Raw genomic sequence first — 20438 nt, 5'->3', positions numbered from 1 at the left:
TATCTGGAGTACCATGTCCAGTTCTGGGCTCCTTTGTTCAAGAAAGGCAGGGAATTTCTAGAGAATCCAGTGGAATACCATAGAGATTATGAGGGGTCTGGAGCATCTCTTGCATAAAGAGAGGCTGAGAGATTTGGGGTTGTTCAGCCTGGAGAAGATAAGACTGAGAGGAGGATCTTATCAATGCTTATAACTACCTAATGAGTGGGAGCCAAGTGGATTGGGTCTGGTCCTTTTCAGTGGTGTCCAATTACAGAGCAAGGGATAATAGGCACAGACTGTAACATAGGAAGTTCCATAAACCATGACAAAAACTTCTTTGCTTTGAGGGTGACAGAGTACTGGAATGAGCTGCCTGTAGAAGTTGTGAAGTCTTCTTCCCTGAAGACATTCAAAACATGCTTGGACACTTTCTTGTATAACCTACTGTAGGGAACCTGTTTTAGCAGAAAGGTTGGATTACATGATCTCCAGAGGTCCTTTTCAACCCTATGATTCTGTGAAACATGATAAGAATGGATTGGAATTAAATCTTGCTTAATTTAGCTGTTTTTTCATTAGGAAACAAATCTATGAAGTGAAATATGTACTTGCCTAGAGGCTTCAATCCGGTACCAAAACCCATCATCAATGGTCAGATCTGGATACTCTACCCGTCCAACACCAGATCCCACATCCCACAGGAAGCTCACTTTGCCTTTGCGCATTTCTATGGCCAAGAAGTCTGTCTGTGTACAAAATATAAAAACAGAACCAGTCTCATATTTTGATAAAAGAAAACTCTCCAGAACTCTTTACATTTCAGAAGACATTTGAATGGGGCAATAGAAATTCACTTACAGACAACAAAGTATGAAAATTAACTCTCACAGTGACTGAGATTGTCTTTTCCCTGCTTTCCTTGATTCAAGCAAGGAATCTTATGACAAATATGACAAATTACTTCTGTCAGTGATACATAGCATGTAAGCTGCTAGACTTACAGAAATGTTGGTACTGTAGCAAGTAAGAAGAGAACTTAACTCAGACTGACGTTATTTGTAAAACATCCATTGGATGGCAGAAACATGTCAGGATTGTAGACTAATACATGATGCCATCTAGCCTCTTCATTTTGTATTAGGTATATAAAGTATATAGTTCAAAATGTTAGAAATGCACTGTTTTTCCCATTTGCTGAATTACTGTTGATTATTCTAGAAGCTTGTCTGCTAGAGTGCCCTTGGGAAACTGAGTCATTCATCATTACTGTGCTTGCAATCATAGTCTTGACATAAAATTATAATAAACTGGAGCTTTGACAGATTCAAGATGATTAGCCACTTCTTCCCCAAGGAAAAGCCCACAAACAACCCCCAAAATGCTTTGGTTGCACTGTGAATTTTAAAGCCCTAATGTAGCACATGTAGCAGTCTTAGATTTTATAGCTAGTTAAAATACTAAAAAATATTTGCCAGTTATATTTTAGCAGTCCCTATGTTAATACCAAAGCAACTCTCTAGTTTATTTTAGATCCTCTACTACTACTTTGAAGCCTCAAAGTGGAAAAAAGAAAAGCCTTTTTCATCTTCTGTGTCTGTCAGTAACCTGATTTGATTGAGCAATGCTGACAAGAAAAGCAGGAGACAAACTTACAAACTTGGCACTTCCAAGGTAAAAAAGAAGATTGTCAGCAACTACAGTCTTCACATTGATAATGATGGTATTGTATGTTCCTTTCTTTATTTCTGGTCTGTATGTCCGAATACAGTTGCCTCCAGAAGACACGGACACTTTGATCTTCAAAAAAAGCATATTAAAAAAATTTAGTTTACTGCTTATTATTCCAGAAGTAACCAAAAGATGTTTCTAAATCATTACAAAAATATAACTGTTTTTTCTTCCTCATTACCATTTCTGTGCTACAAGTAGCAAGTAGTTGCTTGGATACGTACAAGAGGTAGAAATGCAATTTTCTTTCTGGGATTGTTTCTTATGTTTTGATTAAAAGGCAATACAAACTCTTTCTAGCATTCAGGTTTGAAAGGATCAATTATATGGATCAAAAATAGCTAGAAGATATGTAGGTCTAACACAAGCAGCTGGGGAATTCTGGCTATGGAGACAGACTACAAGTAGAATACGTAGCCAGGAAAATACGTAGTGCTTCTGAAGGAATTGCAACATATTCCTCTGGGGTAGAGATGATGATCTATTTTTCTTTGTAATGTCTTTGATTATGCTAATTTAAGACACCTTTTAATAATTATTTTTTTAACCAACAGTTGTGTCTAACACTGTTTTCACATAGTCCCTAACGGAACTGGTATTCATTACTAGGTTTCATTTTCACTGCTCAAATGACATATGCATTTGGACACTTGTGCTAGTTTCCTTAGGCTCAGTAGCGCAGATGAAAACAGCATACTATTTGCTTTCATAATGCCAGCATAGACATAATGACAGTACAATCGTATTTCAATTCCAGATAGACATGTTTATGTTTTAGAGTAGTACATAATGATATCGCCTCTTGCTTAGGGCAGACTTTATAAAGAATGAGACCTGTTATATGACCAAACAGACTATTTCCTTTCCTCAGAAAGCTGAGCAGGTAAGTACTTAGAAGCCTTCAGACAAAAGAACATAAGAAGAAAGCTATTGCATCACTGTAACTTGTTCCGCTGTTGTGGGCAAATACATAATACACATCCATTCTGGGCTCCTATTCTGTAGGTTGTTGGTTCTTTTCCCCAACCATTTTTCAGGAATTATCCTAACGTACTATCTCCAAGAACATTTTTCTCATTTTCTATTGGATTACAAGCTGAATAACCTTAGCATTATCCAGCTGGTCCTCAAGCTTAAAGTACTGCTGAATTAGAGAAACTCCAAACTCAGTAATCAAACCAGAAATATACTCTCAACCCAAGTCTGCATCCTTAGACTCCACATTCTCAGGTGATATAAGTTATATGAATTGATACCAGAGGTTTTATCAGTACTCAGTCATGAATGACAAAGTGATTTTTTCTGCTATGCTATTACAATACTTCTTAAATAGTAACTCTTCCAAATACAGACCAACAGATATTATCCATTTAGCGATGGTGCATTTTAAATGAAGAAACAAAACACAGAGAGGAAATTATCAGAAAATTTTTTGTTTATCTGAGAAATTATACTCCATTACTTGCTTTCTCTACGTATTTTTTTTTTTTTTTTTTATATTAGGAAGTATTCACCTTAAGGAAAATAAATATAAAAGTAGAAAATAAAATCCCACTAATATTTAAAAGGTCATCTTATTGAGAAAAAGGCTTACCGAATTGGCTTGCTTCCGAGCTTGGTTTATCAGCTCTTTTATCTGAGAAATGTTTTTCCCTAAATTATCTTGAAGTTCTTTGATTGGCTTGAGTCTATCTAGTAGGCGATCTGCCTCCTTTTCCAGGTGTTTTATACTTGAATCTGCATCAGCAACTTCATAAGGAAGAACAAAGCACAGTTTTAGAGCGGTGTCAGATGGTAATTATAAACTGTTATTTAAAAAAAAAAAAAAAGAAGAAAATTCTGCACAGACAATACTCAGGCAATATTATATGCTAATATGAGGTATACACAGACCAGGAAGCTACCTCAACAGAATTAGGTCATTTATGAACATTTAGAATGAAGTTAAGGTAGCAACAGAAGTAGATACAGATGTTAAACAAGAATTTTGAAGCAGTAACTGTGCCTCATGTCAGGATAATAGCAATGAAAATACTTACTGGAGCAAAATACAGTTACGAATGAATTATTTACATGTGTTTTTTCTAAATCTACTTTTAAAAAATATGCTAGATAAATGAAAATTGATTAGCTTCCATTAGTAATTTCTGCAGAAGAGCTAGGGGATTGCAGTTAAATGTTGAATTAACTTGAAGTTCATTCTTAAATTGTCTATAATGGCAACAAGAACAACATTTTTTTATTCTGATCACTTAACATTATCTGATAGCTTAAAATTATGAATATGTATTGAAAGCAGATTTAAAAAAATGACAGTCATATGTAAATATTTTCTTTTTTCTCCCCCTCAAGTGAAAAATGTTTTTACAAAGGAGATTTTTTTCTTTTTCTTTAAGTTTCACAGGACATTTTTTTTTGCCTTTCAACCTATAACTGGTGAACAATGCCTTCTTTTTGACATTTTTTCAGGAGATGTAAAGATTACAGCACTTGACTAGTGTGAGGGTATGGAATTGTGTGGATGACCGTGAAATGGACAAATCAGTACTTACCAAAAGAATGCAGATAGAATGGAAATAGTAACTATTATAATAGGGTAATGCTTACAAAGAGCATGAAAGTCTGGTTATGTGGTTTTTGAATACTAACTCAGACCAATTTTCAACATGTTTGTTATAAGTTTCATAAGTTAGGCTAGTTACCAAGCCACTTCATCTCAGAGCCTTCATAAAGTAACCATTTGAATGAGCAGTGTGGAACACCATGCATAAGCTTTGGCAGTAAGCAATGAATCATCATTATCTACTGGAAAAGGCACAATTAAAAAAGCAAGAAAGAAGACATACGTACTTATTTCTGTAGGCAAGATAGGGAGACAAAAAAAAGAGAAAAAAACAGAACATAGCATAAGAAAATGTTTTGAAGATCTAATCACAAATGCAAAGTAAGTTAAAGGACAAGATTCTAGATTTGGCCTATTCTAGATCCAGAAATGTCAAGAAGGTTTAGGCTACTTGCCTGTTATCACTACCAAGCCAGATATCATTACCTTGTAGACCTGCTTGTTGCATAACTTGCCATAATATAACCACATTATTTCAATCAAAAACTGTTTTTAATGTTGTCTAAACTTCTAGGGATCTTTCTGTCTGATGATTATTTTTGGGGTTCACACATGTATTTCAGTTGATGAAGGTTCAGAAATTTCAGATAGGAAGACAGTGACAATCATTTTGCTAGTACAGCTAGGACTTGAAAAGGATATGTGTTCATAGAATGAGACTGACAATTTCCTAAACTAGATGTTTTTAGGTGCCTTTTTGCTAAGCTGACCACAACCTGGAAAGCACAGATTAGCTGAGAAGTTAGTCCTTCAGTAATTTTGTAACAATATTCAGCCCTGGCTGTACAAACCTATGCAATACGCTCTGGTAATCTACAATAAAACGTTATACAATTTAGAATTCAATGTTATCCATCATAACCATAGTGGAAATTGCTAAAGAAGTTGCTAAAATGCTTGCTAAAGAAATTGTTATATTTGGTGACAGGCTTCCTTACAAAAAACAACAACAAAAAAAAACAAAAAAATCAGCCTTAAAAAACATTTTCTTTTTTATCTTTTTTCTTCTTAAGTGTCTTCAGTATTCTACTAGAAACAGTAACTTGTACGAAAGATGTCACTGCCTTTCACCCAGAAGTAATTACCTGGTTGACTGGAGGCTGGGTTAGTGCAAGGAATTTTACATGAATCAAGTAGTATATTGTCAACCAAGGACTGATTCTTTAATTATTCACCTATCTAGTTTAAAGACTAGTCTTTGGATCAGACCTACCAACCCACTACCTGTTCAACCTCCTGATGGTAGCTTTTTTCACAGAAGACTAACAGCAGAAATAGAAACAATAGTTTCCTTTTTATCCCATCATAGTAATGCTATAAGGGTGAAATTGTTGAGTGTCTGTTTCATTTTGAGATGTAAAATGAAAACCAAAACAACAACAACAGAAAATCCATAGCAAAAAAGAACTTACTGTTCTTGATAGGGTCCTTCACAACAGCATTTGTTTTTGCCACATCATCTGCAAGCTTACTGTAGTTGTTTCGCAAGCCAAGGAGATTCTGGTTGAGGTCTTTAATCTGGGCCAGGACATCATTTGCAGAATTGTTGGCTTGTCTTGCTTTGTCTTTAGCTGCCTGTACCTTTATAGCTGTATCTGTAGGTAGAAAAGGACAATTAAATGATTGCCTAGAGTACAGAGTTTGTTTTCATACATCTCAAGAAACAAGTTGGGCCAAATTTCTACCATCTCAAATTGTGTTGTGTAGTTCTTTACTCTTTAGGATCTTCATATGTAAGTAAGACATTATTAATCATATGTCTGGACTGGAGAATCTGATCCTCTGTTTTTTGAGATTACAAATACTCCTGAAAAGAAGAAAACACCCCACAGTGAAGTTGTGGTACTCACAGGAGCATTCTTTGCTACCTGTTTCTCACAAAATCATGACATTGCTCTTTGCTGTCTCGCTGTGTTCTCCAGTATGTCTTTGTGTCCCTCAGTCATAAGAACATTTCATAGTGCAGCTTGGAAGCTTGGACACTTCTGAAACGACCATGCAGCAAAAGTGCTGCTTCTCATAATGACTGCAACTCCTTGTTGTAGTCAGTGCAGTTAACAGACTGCACTGCAGGACTGGGAATGCAAAGGAGGATGTGTTTGTTTCCCAGTTCTGGCTAAGAGATGGTTGATAAGAGTGCTTATACCAAGATTTGCTCAGGCATGACTTCATGCTCCTGACTGTATGAAGACATGAGAAAACACAGACACTATCACCATTTCAGGGAATCAAAAGTGTAAATTCCCAAACAGATGTGTTCTTCACATTCAGTGGATAGTACGATGCAATCAAGCCATGGCCCAGAGAAAAGGCAATGCTTTCTAAGACTGTAGAGAATTGGAAGCTTTGTCCTGAACCCTTTTTACTTTTTTGAACGAAATCATATTATACCTGTGCTCCAAACTACTCCACTCTTATTTCTGAAAGTTTGGCTTTGAAAATACCCCAAAATACAGTAGCACCTTGAAAGCACAACAGAACCTTTAATTAACCATTATCATCATCAATACTAAGAAGTGAAAGGAGAGAGCTCTCTGACTGCCTTCTGCCAATTTCATTTTTCATCTTCTCTAAGTATCTCTTTTTAGTTCATTATTACAGGCTGCACCACTTTCTGGAAGAATGGAAAATGGGATTACCTTGTTACTTCCTTCTATTTGTCATACCAATTATATTTATTTTTAATCTATACCTGAACGTGTAGGTTCTTGTCCTAAGGCTGATCTATCCCTCTATCTCATTTTGACTTTTTTTTGTTTGTTTTAATTTCGTTATTTTATTTGGCTATTTCTATAGCATAGATACAAGAATTATTAGTTTAAGCTGTACTCTGTTTCCCTGAAACCTTGAAGAGCAAAATATATGACAGGGTCATTTTCTCTCCTGTCCTCATTGGTTATTTCCTTATTGGATTACTAATTTACTGTATTTTCTTATTCATGCCATTTATTTTCTTTGAATTTCACTCTTACAACAAATCTACTTGCATATGAGAGTGTCCTTGTCCCAAGAGCAAGCACCCTGTAACTCTATTCTGGCAAGAGCTTATTACATTACTAATGGCTGCATATTTCATGTATCTTTTACGTGTTTCACACTCACTATTCTGTCTCTTAAGGCCCACTGGCCTCCAAGGTCCATTTTATTTGACCGAGACATTTATCTGTGCACAAGAAGAGAAGCAGTCATGTCAATTCCTGTGGTCAAAACCCAGAAAGTGGCATAAGAGATGACATATTAAAGCAAATTCTTGTGAATGTCTGATTTCAAGGAGTGCTACATCTAAAACAAAATGTTTCAGCTATCTGAAATCATGAAGACAACGAAGGGTAAGATGAATCATTTCTCACATCAAGTTTTTACTTGTAGTCTGGATCTTCCAGACCTACACAGATCAGAGAGAATATAGACTTTCTTCAGAGATTTTTCTTAAGCTTATATTCAGTTTATCATAATGCATGGTCCCTTAGAAATAAAAGCTGTATCATATGACTGAAAAAAGTTCCTTGTTTTCTAAAAAAAACCAAAACAAAACAAAAAAAAACAACAAAAAACCCCAACCATTCCATCTATTACAAGAAAAATGCATTGTAGCTCTGTCTCTCAAAAATACAACACAAAGTAGGTAACATCCCAACACTTAAGGATTTTAATTGATAACAGATTTTTCTTTTTTTTTTTTCCCCCAGAAGTGGTAGGTAAAACTATTTGTAAGTATGCTTAGTACGTTAGGGCTCACTGAGGAAGGCCTGTTCCAGTTCTAAGACACACAACAAGCTGACGTTGAATTGATATTGCAGTATATATCAACGTGTTAGAAAGCATGTTAGAAAGGTATGACAAAAAGAGAAGATTCCATTCTGATGTTTTCTTAAAAGTCATAAGGTGTTTACTGTTCTTATGTTATCATAAGAAGCATGCTTCATTTTACATGAGTTTCATAAATATGCTTTTCTATGTTTAAAGGAAAGACTGCCTCGGGATGTATCATAGTTCCTTAAATCCTTATTCTTTCTGAAACCAATCTTTTACGAATTACAGAAGTGGAACTCCTTTTACTGTGTCAAAATACAAACTTATAAAGGTATCTGTTTTCAGGCCAATTCTTTCTAGCTTATCTGTGCCTTGTACCGCAGCCCATGGTCAAAGTGCGCATGACATGGACCAGATAAAAGTCAGACAGATTTTCGGTGATAGAAAATGATGAAATAGGGCAGGGATAAGTCAAGCTTTGCAGTACTTTTCCAGCTTACCATTAGGAATGGCTGAGAGCTTCCCAAAGGTTTCATTCAAAGTTTTCAGGAGAATAGAATTCTTCTCATCAGCATCTTTCAGTCTGTTCTGCATGCTGTCCAGGTTATCTTCCTTTTCTATAATAACAATAATTTGCAAGTTGTTTAAGATATTAAATAATGTAAGTAAGTTTGTATGTAAAGTAATGTACCTAAGTTGTAGGTATCAATGATAACATTTTCAGTTTAAGTTCCCTGATTCCATTGTATCTAAATGCCTTAGTTCATCTTACTGTACTGTTTATCAGAGGTTTTCCTGAGGTTTACAGAGGAAAGAAAAAAAAAATTGCAATCACAGATGGAATGATTTACTAAGACATAAAAATGATCCACTGGAAGATTCAAGTATGAAGTTTAGTCACAGAATCACAGTCACAGAATTGTAGGGGTTGGAAGGGACCTCCAGAGATCATCAAGACCAACCCTCCTGCCAAAGCAGGTTCCCTACACCAGGTCGCAGAGGTAGGCGTCCAGGCTAGACTTGAATATCTCCAGAGAAGGAGACTCCACAACCTCCCTGGGCAGCCTGTTCCAGTGCTCCATCACCCTCACCGTAAAGAAGTTCTTACGCACATTCATGCGGAACTTCTTATGCTGCAGCTTGTGTCTGTTTCCCCTTGTCCTGTCTCCACTCACCACTGGAAAGAGACTGGCTTCACCACTCTGCTCCCCACACCTTAGATATTTATAGACCTGGATCAGGTCCCTTCTTAGTCATCTTTTCTCAAGGCTAAACAGACCCAGTTCACTCAGCCTTTCTTCATAGGTGAGATGCTCCAGGCCCTTCACCATCTTTGTGGCCCTCCTCTGGACTCTTTCCAAGAGATCCCTGTCTTTTTTGTACTGGGGAGCCCAGAACTGGACGCAGTACTCCAGATGAGGCCTTACCAGGGCAGAGTAGAGGGGGAAGATCACCTCCCTCAACCTTCTGGCCATGCTCTTTTTAATGCACTCCAGAATGTCATTGGCCTTTTTTGGCCACAAGGCACCCTGCTGGCTCATGACCAACCTGTCGCCCATCAGGATGCCCAGGTCCCTCTCTGCAGAGCTCCTCTCCAGCAGCTCATCCCCCAGCCTTGATTCCTATTTCCAAACACTACACGCATTTTCATATTAAAGATGTTGCCCAGGACAAATGATTTGACCACTGTGTGGAAAGAGGCAAGACTGATCAGAAAGAAAGAGTGAGCTTACTGTACCATTTGGAATGACCAAGGCATAGCTCTCATGAAACTTCTGAAAAATAACCCATGTTGATTAATAATTGAGGAAAACACACCATATCACCCTATCATTAATATGAGGAGACTACACTAACAACACATTCTGAAAGATGTACATATGTATATAGGAAAAAGTCATCCTAATTAATCAAAACAGTTGTACGTTACAGACTGTTACAAACGGATGTTATCTTTTATGGATCATTTCTGTTCTTCATCAATTGCTTTGAATAAAAATTATGGAGGGATTTTTGGAGCAATATTCAGCATTAGCAATAATTTTACAAACTCTCAAAAATGAGATTCTAGCTAAGCTTTACAGCTATTTAAACATACATTATTTCAAAATTTTAATGTTAAGTTTGGCACAGAAAATGTTTAATGCTTAAACAACTATGTTCAGAACCATTTTTCAATATTTCTTCATATCAGTATGGAGCTCTTCAGAACTGACAGTTGGTTATTTATTACCTTAAAGGCATGCCTTGTTGGGAAACTAATTCAACATCATGGTGCTTGATAGCAGAAGGAGGAGAATAATTTGTGTAAAAGTAGTTTAAGATAGAAAGTATGACATTGACCTTCAGAGATATGACAGATTATTGAAAATAAACACGTGGTTTCTGGATACATATTGAAGTAGGTCCTGGAATAGGAAAATATACTGGAGAAGAGATTTCTCAGTGAATAGGTCACATACTTGTGAAAAACAGAAAGTTCCACAAGGAACAATAATTAGACATATTAGATCTCCAACAGCATCAGAGCTGTAACCCTTTGTGAGAGAATAAACAGAATTAATGGGTTACAAATGGGACTGTGGAATCCATAGACTCTAAAAGAGAGTTTTCTTAAAACTAGATGTGCAAAGAGCAACTTGAAATTAGAAAAATCAAACAAAATGCATATTACCTTCAAGAAATCATTAACTAAATCTTCCAAGGCTATTTCCAAGACAGAAATGGGGAATGGAATGCAAATGAGAATCGTATTTTTGTTGCTAGATCCTTTGAAATGCCATTCTGGTAGGGATCTTTCTGCCTCATTTACATCAGAGCAACAGTTCAGGTGTGCGTGGAGGCAATGCCCCAACAGAGGAATAGGATATTGGTGTCATGTGTGAAAGGCACAGTTAACAGTAGAATAAAGTTGGGAAGAATCTTCCATAAATTTTAAGATTATCCTTCTCAAAAATATTTCTAAGTGGTAGTTTTTGACTCTGCAGATGAATGAAACTACTCCTAATTTGATGTTAAACTAGGATGAACACATAGGATTCTGCTCTTAAGGAATCTGAGACTTTATCTGAGTTCATTTGTCATTAACTAATAACACTGACAACACTGTTTTAACTTCCTCCATTCAATTTTGAAATCACGGTGCCTGATATTTCTTTCGTGTCTCTGGTGGCTTTTTTGTAATGCTAGAGTTTATGAAGTTGTTAACATTCCTGACATGTTTGATTAATTTCAAGTGGTGGTATACTAACTTTGTTACATTAAATTAATATAAATAAGCTCTTTTTCTCCTCTTTACTCTGCCAGATATCTCTCAGATTATCTCCCAGTTATAGAGAGAGTTGCATAATCATGCTTCCCCACTTCTGTTTTCAGCTTTGAAACCGTGACAGCAATTTTTATGGATTTTATTAAGTGAAGTTTCCCTAAACTCTTGAATTTGAATACTGAAATGTAATGCTTAATATTTTTTTCTTTTAATTCCTCAAATGTTCTGTGTTTTTGTTAAATATTAAAATAGTGAAGCCATAAATAAGTGCCTTGAGGGAGCCTTTCATGGAAATTGTTTACTTTGCACAGTGATCGTAACATTAAACTATATTTTTAAGTAAATTTCCCTACTGTAACTCAGATGGCTTCTTTGCTAATTTTGAGCTTATTTTAACAATGAATCACAAACTAAACTAAATTCACATTAGGTTTTCCCCATCCTTTAATTATTGGCATTAACAAAGGATGCCAAACAAAACATCTGTAATTTGAAGTCCTGAGATCCTCAAATTAATCATATAGGTGAGGTAAAATATGGGCAGCTACAATTTAAATTTTTGCAAAATGAATAACTTATCTGACTTGGAAGAGGTTAGTGGGTCTGTACTGAAAGATGCCAGGCACTGTCAACTGACATTAAATGTTGGTTGAGAAATATCTTGAGAAAAATATGTCATTTCTGTTTCCACTTGATTAGATCTGCACAAAGATGGCACAAGATGCCAATCAATGCACAGGGATTTTTTGGTTCAAATCTACAAAACCATCCATGAATTACTAAAACTAAACCCCAAAGAGCATGGAAGATCCTGACTGACTTTGCAAGTATGAATCTTTACGTTTTCTGGCTTGGTTAATGTAAACAAGTACTTTAAATTTCTGGTAATATTTCCATGATTAAACATTGCATTATAGAATAATTTTTCTTGTGAGTGAATAAAATACAGTGAATCAAATAAAAAAAATATCCTTACACTTATATGTTTCATTAAGGAACTTAGTCATTGTTTGTATGCAGTGATTTATTTTTACAAGAGACGAGTTCTTGCAAATCTCCACAGAACACATAGGTATGTGGCATGGGTTAATTACTGATGGCATACCACCACACTGCAGTGTGAGTGGAAACAGGAATCTTCCGAGAGCAGGACAACATAGTTGAGACTGTCTTAGAAGGTATCATAAGGCCATGTTGCCCAATGTATGCTCCCCAAAACAAAATAAAGGTTGAAATCTCTTGAGAAGCTACACACACAGCTGTTTTTACTGATTGGATATTGCACAAATTAACTGGCAGTTACATGCATCCCTTTCTATTATGTTTGTTTTGCTTCTTGCAAGCAGCAGTCTTGCTCCCCTCAGTCTCATCCTATCAGGAGGATGAGGAGTGACAAGCTAAATTGCTAACCTGAAAAGAAGCAAGATTTACAAATTAACAGGGAAAAAAGATTTAATTAGAGAAATATGGCTAATGATGGTTAACATTTTTAAAAGAGTCTTTTCAGTATAATTTCATGTACAACTATAACATTGAACATTTCGTACAAATATTAGGCAGTAATTTCCTGAATGCAATATGCCAGGCCAGCAAAAATCCAAAGGAGAGGAAAATACACAACCAAGGTATATAGCTGTGCCTATCAGCTCAAAAATGTTTTGGCTAAAAATATTCACTTGTTGTCAGACAAAACAACACTCCTCAACCTGTCAGTTCTTAAGCAAAAGAAATGACATGAGTTGAATTCCAGTAGCCACCTGACACTGTCTCCAGCTGAAGAGGTGTTTTTACATCTTATTTTTACTTTTCATTGATCAGTTTTGACAAAGCTTACATATCGCCTCCAAACTGCATTGGGCAAGTATATTTTTAAAACAGTAAATTCAAAACTATAAAGAAGAAAAACTGCTCCTGGCAAACTAAGAATCCCTCAAGGCACAGAGAGAATGAAGCTGACAGGCAGTAGCATTCACTCATTTGTAGCCAAATTTTCAAAACTCCTTCTTAGCTAGTGCAGTAGATACAAATTTTCCTTCTTCCACCAGGGTTATTCCTTCCAACTTATATACCCACAGAGAATGGAATGATTAAATCTCTATTTTAATAGCTTCTGTCAGAAGCTTTGCTTTGTAAGGACCGTTTCAGCAGTTTTTGGTAGTAATATAAAGCATTCTCGTGATTAACAGCTGTTTTATACCTAGTGTAATTGACCACAAATCAGGGGAATGTCATAACGTAGGAAGAAAACACTCCCACCTCTGTCATAGCCCAGACTGGATTTCTGGAGTGTACATTACTTGAGATTTTCATTACTTTAACTAATGTACTACCTGTAGCTCAGGCAAAGAAATTTTAAACTAATGATCATTTCTGTCTGCCAGATCATTACAGAGTGCCCATCACCCATTCTTCACTTTCAGTAGAGACCTTGAACAGGGCGGCTTTGTAAGAAGTACAGGAAAATAAATCACTTCCTGTTAGTTTTACACTCAAATCTCACTTTTATCCTGAACACATCAAGACATACAGTGAGATTATGTTCATAATACTACTAACTTCATCACTCTGAAGAAAAAACAGGGTGGGAAAAACAAGCAGTTTTTTCATTTTATCCTTATGTATGTCTATGTGGATCAAGATATGGAGTGTTGTCACATTTTATTGGTTGCAAAAAGGCATACTCTGAAAGTTCAGAATGTTTGTGCATACGGAGCATATTAAATCTAAAGCGTATAAAGAAAACATCAGGAAAACTGCATCTCATTAAAATATCTTCAGCATGGAGCAAGAGCCCAGAAGAAGATCAAATGCTTGCATGATAAGCACTGCCCCCTAGTTACACTGGGATTGCTTTATGAATCTTTAGAATGCTTAGATCACTTCAGAAATCTGAAACAGATATCAATTGAAATTCTCACTGGAGTAAAATGGGAGAATAACTTCATTTTTTTCCAAAATCTCTAAAGTATTGTCTTACTGAGGTCACATCTTTTCTTCAGGGTTAAATTGGACAGACCTGTGAGCACACAGCACTGATGTATATCCAAGTACAGACATTTTGATTTTGTCCTTGAGAACAGAATTGAAAGAGCACAATTACTTTGATGTAACCATCTGTGGAGCACACAAAGCTACAGACTACACTGTGGTGCAGAGAGGCAGCAATACCTTTTTAGTGTGTCCAATACACCAGCTATGGCAAGTTGAAGCAGCTTACTTTCCAGCAATGGGCATTAGCAATATCCCTATACTTCCCACTTCAGCCATGTTACGTAGATAGTCTGTTGGCCTCCCGTAATAGTTTTATGATTTTCTGAGAAATACTTAATGAAACACGTTGGCCTTAAATTAGTACTGAATCTGGCAGCAATGTCACAATAAAGAGTAATCTAAGTATAGATATGAGATTTACTTGTAAGTGTAGACAGTTATTTTATCCTTAGAGCTACTAAAAGAAAATAATGTTTTTAACTTTAAAACTGTATATGATATAGAAGCGTAATTGACATGATTAATAATTTTATCTTATGACCTTACTAAACATTATGTTTACTTGTTAACTAGCTGACATCCCAGAGCTGCCAGAAATAAATGAAAGTGAAATATTAGCCAAATTATGACTTTGTGTTAGATGGATTTAATTCTTTATGTTGTGTGGTTTTTGTAATGCATATTCCAGAAGGCCAGTGAAAATTGTACATGCTAAAACCTCAAAAATTAGGCTCCATTATAAAAATCTGTCTTGTTACTAATAAAAATTATTTTTACCTATGTAGTATCACAAAGAAGCTTCAGGTATCATCTCTGTGACAGACAGCTAAATCTCAACCTCCAATGTTTACTATTTGTGGCTTTTTTTTCTAGTTCTGATGCATGAAGTAAACAAACTTAATTTTAGCTTAATTTTCAAATCGTGTGATAAGCAAGAAGTTTCATATTGTAGTTGTTTTCCTCCCATCCTTTTTAAAATTTCTTTCATGCCCTAGATCTGTTTTCTTACCTAAATGAGTAAGTACTATAACTTAGTCTGTAATTCATTCCATATTAACCCTGTAATAGCACAACAGCGCCAGCCAACTGAATCAGAATAAAGCATAGTGTACACAGCATGAGAAGACTTTTGTAACATTAAATTGACTGGAAACAATATTTTCAAAATATATACTAAAATAACAGTAAAAAAGGGAGGAGATTACAGAACACTGATTTGGAATAAAGTCCTCAGTTACCAACTTGAACATATTCTATCTAAACTAATAGGAAAATTAGTCCATATTTGGATGTATGACTTTCAAAAATAGCTGTATGAAAGACTCATCTAATTGGTCTTTGCACCTCCCACTAGCATATCCGACTTCATATTGCCTCCCTATACTTCCTTCTTCTGGCACAATCTCACAAGCATCCTAAAGAGATGAATTCTCTCCAATTGGCATTGCAAATCCTTCTTTTGTATTAACAAGAACAAATATGTAGTGTTGGGCTGGGTTTTGTGCTATTTTTCTGATAGAGCATTTACTAAATCAGTACCTGTTTTTCTCCCTTCCTCTCTCATTTCCGCTTACTCTCACCCTTACTGTAGTCTTCAGGAGATGACTAAGACTCCATCTCAGCCTTCTTATCCCAGAAATGGAAACGTCTCCCTAACTGCCTGGGATGCTTGTTCCAGGCATTATGGAAGTGGAATAGAATCTTTTCAGTTGATACTTTGTTCAATTTTTAAAATAGAAAATGAAATATACTTTTTTTCTATTGACTTGGCTTATTTATAACGGTAACAAAGCAGCCTCACAGTATTTTTCTTGCATTTAATGAACCTGGATCCCACATATTGAACATACCTTTAACATCATTTTCTAGCACCATGGCATCATTAAAGACCCTGAAGCTTTTCTGAAGAGAGCTCTTGGCATCATCCTTCAATGATCCTTGAGGACCAGATGTCTGCAGAGAAACAAACAGTGTCATACATACAGGAAAGCCTGAAGTCATTAAAGATACATGAAAATGATCTAAGAGAACAATCATCTAAATTTTAAATGAACATAAATATGCTCTTAACCATATCTCACTGGTGTTACATTGGTTTTCACAGGACTAAAAAATGGTTTTTCTCTAATTTATTTCCTTTGTTTTTACGGGAAGCCAGTTCTCCTTTGAAATACCAGCTATGACTTTAATAAGAAGAGAAAATGTTTACATCATTACAGAAACAGATTTGACTATAGAAGCAGAACATTTTCTAAAACAAACAAGCAAAAATCTTTCAACATGGCTTTCTTCCTCCAGCTACAATGTTTCTCTCTAGGAGCAGCTACAATACTTTCAGAAGGCAGGCTGGACCTGATGATCTAAATTCTAATGCGGAAAACAGATGTCTTTAGAGATAAAGTCAAGAATTGTAATTGCTAGGTCAGTAAAGTGAAGATGCAATGAAGCAAATAGTATTTAAAAAGACGGGCAAGCTGTAGTTAATCTGAAAAAGTTTTATTACTGAATAACCATCCTACTATCTATCATGTCATTAAAAAAAAAATCTTTCCTTTGAAATCTCTCTTCAGTGCAGAGATTTGGTAGTGTTATTTTTCTAAATTAGATTAGTATTTTCAGTTGGTAGGAAATGCTTTAGGTGCTGAACCAGTTACTGCTCAGTTTGTAAGAATGAACTCAAGTCACATATTATACTGAATACATTTTTTTGAGAATACTCTTGACAGGCAGATAACATTCTATGTTAGTCACGGGTCAGCCTTGTTACAAGTACGCAATTAAGCAGCAGCTATTCTTCATTTTCAGGGGCAGATATATATACTCAAAAATGAACTGTGTGTCAATTAAATGACACAGTTATTAATACTATTCATTATTTAGATAATGAGCAAGAGATGATATTTTTCTAACTGCTGAATTGTTGTTTTTCATGATATATTAAGTAACATATATTGGAATCACTGCCTGTTTCTTTAAAAAAATCTGAAAGACTGCTCTGGATAATCTCAAAATTCAGATTTTTTTTTTAAGTGATATTTCAGGGCACAAGTAGCTTATGTTACTGGGACGCAGCTACCAAAGATTGCTTGTAGTCATGAAGGATGTAAACTTATGCTCAAGTTTCATCATGTGATGAGTGATTTTATTAAACCTGGACCTTATGATTGCCAAGCTCACTTGAACTATTAGGCTGTGTATGCCAACTCTTCCCCATATCAACAAAGGCTTTATATTTGAAAGATTGACAAAACTAGTTGTTTATAAATTTTATCTTTAATACCTAATATAAGTAGCACTGATAATACCTAGGTCACTCCAAAAGTAATGCTTCCTATTTGTTTCCATGGAAACCATGATAGACACGAAGAGCAAAATATCACTATTTAATAGAGCAAAATTCTCAAAAGACCAACCAGTTAACTAAAAGATTGCTCTTGAAGAAAGAATACCTGGCCAGATTTTGTGGCAGATGCACCTGTCAAAGCAGATAATACTACTGTTATTTTCCTGTTAGAATCAGAACTTGGGCCCACATCAGAATGGATTTCAAAACAATTGTTGCTGTTATTATTAAAACTCCAGGTATGGTTGACTGGCTGTTTAAGAAGTTTCAATTCAATAGAAAGAAGGTGGAAGGCCAAATTTGCAATGCAAAAGCAAGTTCATCAAATCAGAGACAATAACTGAGTCCAGGCTGGCAATCAGTTAGAAAGAGATTTCAGCAGAAAGTTAATACTAAAAACTCCCTTCAGAGGCAAATATACTCACACTGATTAAAAGCTTTCTTTTATAACTATTTTCAAATAATTCTGAAGGGAATGATTATTCAAGAAATTTGATGCAAAACATATTTTTTTCCTACCTTTTTTTTTTTTTTTAATTTTTTTGAGTCAAGAGATGTAAAATTATGATGAAGATAATAATGAAAAAAGTAAACATTTTCTGGCTGTATGAGGTAAACTTATGCCCAGCTTGCAGCAAGTCAGGGTCAGGTTGAATCTCTTTATGATTTAATAAGACTAACAGATAAATGATCTTGTTTTCTAAATGCGTATACTTGACGTAAAAGTGAACAACAACAAAAAAAAGTAATAAATGATTGTGATTCAAGACAAACTGGAAAATCACTGTGTCCCAGGAATCTGAACTGTATCTAATCTAACTCTGTACCAGAATGTACATAATATGAGTAACTTCCTCACTATCTTCCTCCATCTACAACCCCCATCCTCTCCGTACAAACTTTGTGCACCTTGACTGCTTGTAGCATCTTGTGATTGGAGTGAGATCTCATTATGTATCCAAACAATGCAATCTTAATCTTGATTTAGAGGTATGCAATCTTAATCTTGATTTAGAGGCATAAGTGCTATTATATTAAGTTTAATACAAAACGCTGCCACAGAAACCATATATGATCGCTCATGGACTGTTCTGTCCTTTCCAATAATTTTAACAAGGTGTACAGCAAAAGAAAAAACATCTATCAAATTACAAAAAAGCTCCATGATTTGATAATTAGCAAAGAAGGAAGAAATTTAGGAAGAAACATCCTCTTGGACTTTCTGGCATTTCAGTGAATCTTTAACTCTGTTCTTGTCAAATCGTTTACCTTCTGCAGGAGCAGAAGAAAGATTTCAACCCACAGCACTCTTTTGGGATAGAGCAGATCCCTCCAAATCTCCCAGGGATGACAGTGTGAATCATTGACTTGCGTGTTATCAGGGAGAAGATTACAGGCTGCAAGTTTGTTTAGCCATGGTCACAGCATTCCGTGAAGATTCCCCCATCAGTAGATGCTGGGCATTGTCTGAATACAGACAGAAAACTGATAAAGCCTTGGTACAAAGGTATTTTCTTTCTTTCCTGAGATTTCATAAGAGGATGTAAGCATGAAGTAGGTATTATATTGGTCACTGACAGAAGTGTAGGTGTAGCTTCAAGTATCTACATAATCCTCAAAACTGCTCCAAGAGTTTCATGTATATGAATTCATCTACAGACTTATAAGCTGTTTTACAGACCAAAGCCCTAATTTCTATCTGTTAAATACAGTTCCGCCTTACTTTTAAAATAATTTCTTTTTCACATACATTTACATCCTGAGAAGTTTTCACCTCTGTGAGAGTTAAGGTCAATTAATTTTCACCAGTCCTGGGTACAGCTGAGAATTTTAAAGTACCAAAACATTATGAATGGATTGCTTCTCAGGACATCCTCATGTCTTGAGGAGAACTGCTAGGCAGCTTTATGCTGTTAGCATGCAAGGAAGTCTAGGGACCCAACACAACTGCTAGGGTCCCACTTCAAAGGGATTCAGAAGAAAGAAGGAAGTAGAACATTATAACCTAACATGTCACCTGTGGTACCAGTCACTATTCTAAAAAGCCTATGAAATAAAAATAATTTTTCAAGATGTATTTTAAAATTATGATTCTGATCCATAATACACAAGCAGGATAAGTTAACATGACTCTACCCCTCAGTCAGTTACTCTCTTGACTATGTCACACGATGTTGAAGCAGCCCCAAATGCTTGGGATTTCTCATCTGTGATAAATTTCTTTTTCTTTTAAAGGGAAGAGCAAATCCATCATGAAAAGCTTAGGAAGAATTTTTCTGTCATATTTTTAATACATTTTTTTCCCCAGTCATTTATCAGGCTTCCTGTAATCATGATGGATTTGAAGCATTGTTTTGTTTGTGCTTTCAGCAACATTAGCAACATTAATTTAAAATCAAACTAATCGTCCCTATTAAAAACAAAAATAACTCCAAATTCAGAGATATCACTGAAGTTTGCATAGATTAATCATTCCATTGACTTGCAGGGTACACTCTAAAACTCAGCTCAGTATTTACCACTGCTAGTTTATGCATCAGTTTGCTGCTATTGGGAAATCTTCCCCACACCTACCCAACACTGTAATTTACTATGAAAGGTTGATCTTGGTGATGTATCTGCTAGCTTCTGGAGATCAGAGCCCTTTACAGAAGATAGGCATCCACAATAGATTTCATAATAAAGAGAACATGGCTCCATTTTCACAATGAGGGGTGATTATCTCTGCCTCCTACATCAGGGCCCAAAGA

The 20438-nt window shown here is 35.6% G+C and overlaps 1 protein-coding gene across 4 annotated transcripts in view; it reads right to left on the bottom strand.

The window, feature by feature from the left end:
* LAMA2 (laminin subunit alpha 2) overlaps positions 1–20438 on the bottom strand; it is a 323287-nt gene that overhangs the window by 41991 nt on the left and 260858 nt on the right. For all 4 annotated transcript variants that reach the window (XM_048937148.1, XM_048937150.1, XM_048937149.1 and 1 more), the window contains 6 exons: positions 16196–16298; positions 8587–8703; positions 5746–5928; positions 3305–3459; positions 1636–1779; positions 595–728 (listed from right to left, as the gene is read on the bottom strand). In XM_048937148.1, the coding sequence (XP_048793105.1) occupies positions 595–728; positions 1636–1779; positions 3305–3459; positions 5746–5928; positions 8587–8703; positions 16196–16298 (836 nt within the window). The remainder of the gene's footprint in view (positions 1–594; positions 729–1635; positions 1780–3304; positions 3460–5745; positions 5929–8586; positions 8704–16195; positions 16299–20438) is intronic.

Source organism: Lagopus muta, chromosome 2 (assembly GCF_023343835.1).
Source record: "Lagopus muta isolate bLagMut1 chromosome 2, bLagMut1 primary, whole genome shotgun sequence".
Taxonomy (NCBI): domain Eukaryota; kingdom Metazoa; phylum Chordata; class Aves; order Galliformes; family Phasianidae; genus Lagopus; species Lagopus muta.
The sequence above is the reverse complement of the archived record's forward strand: the minus strand, read 5'-3'. Positions and strand labels throughout refer to the sequence as shown.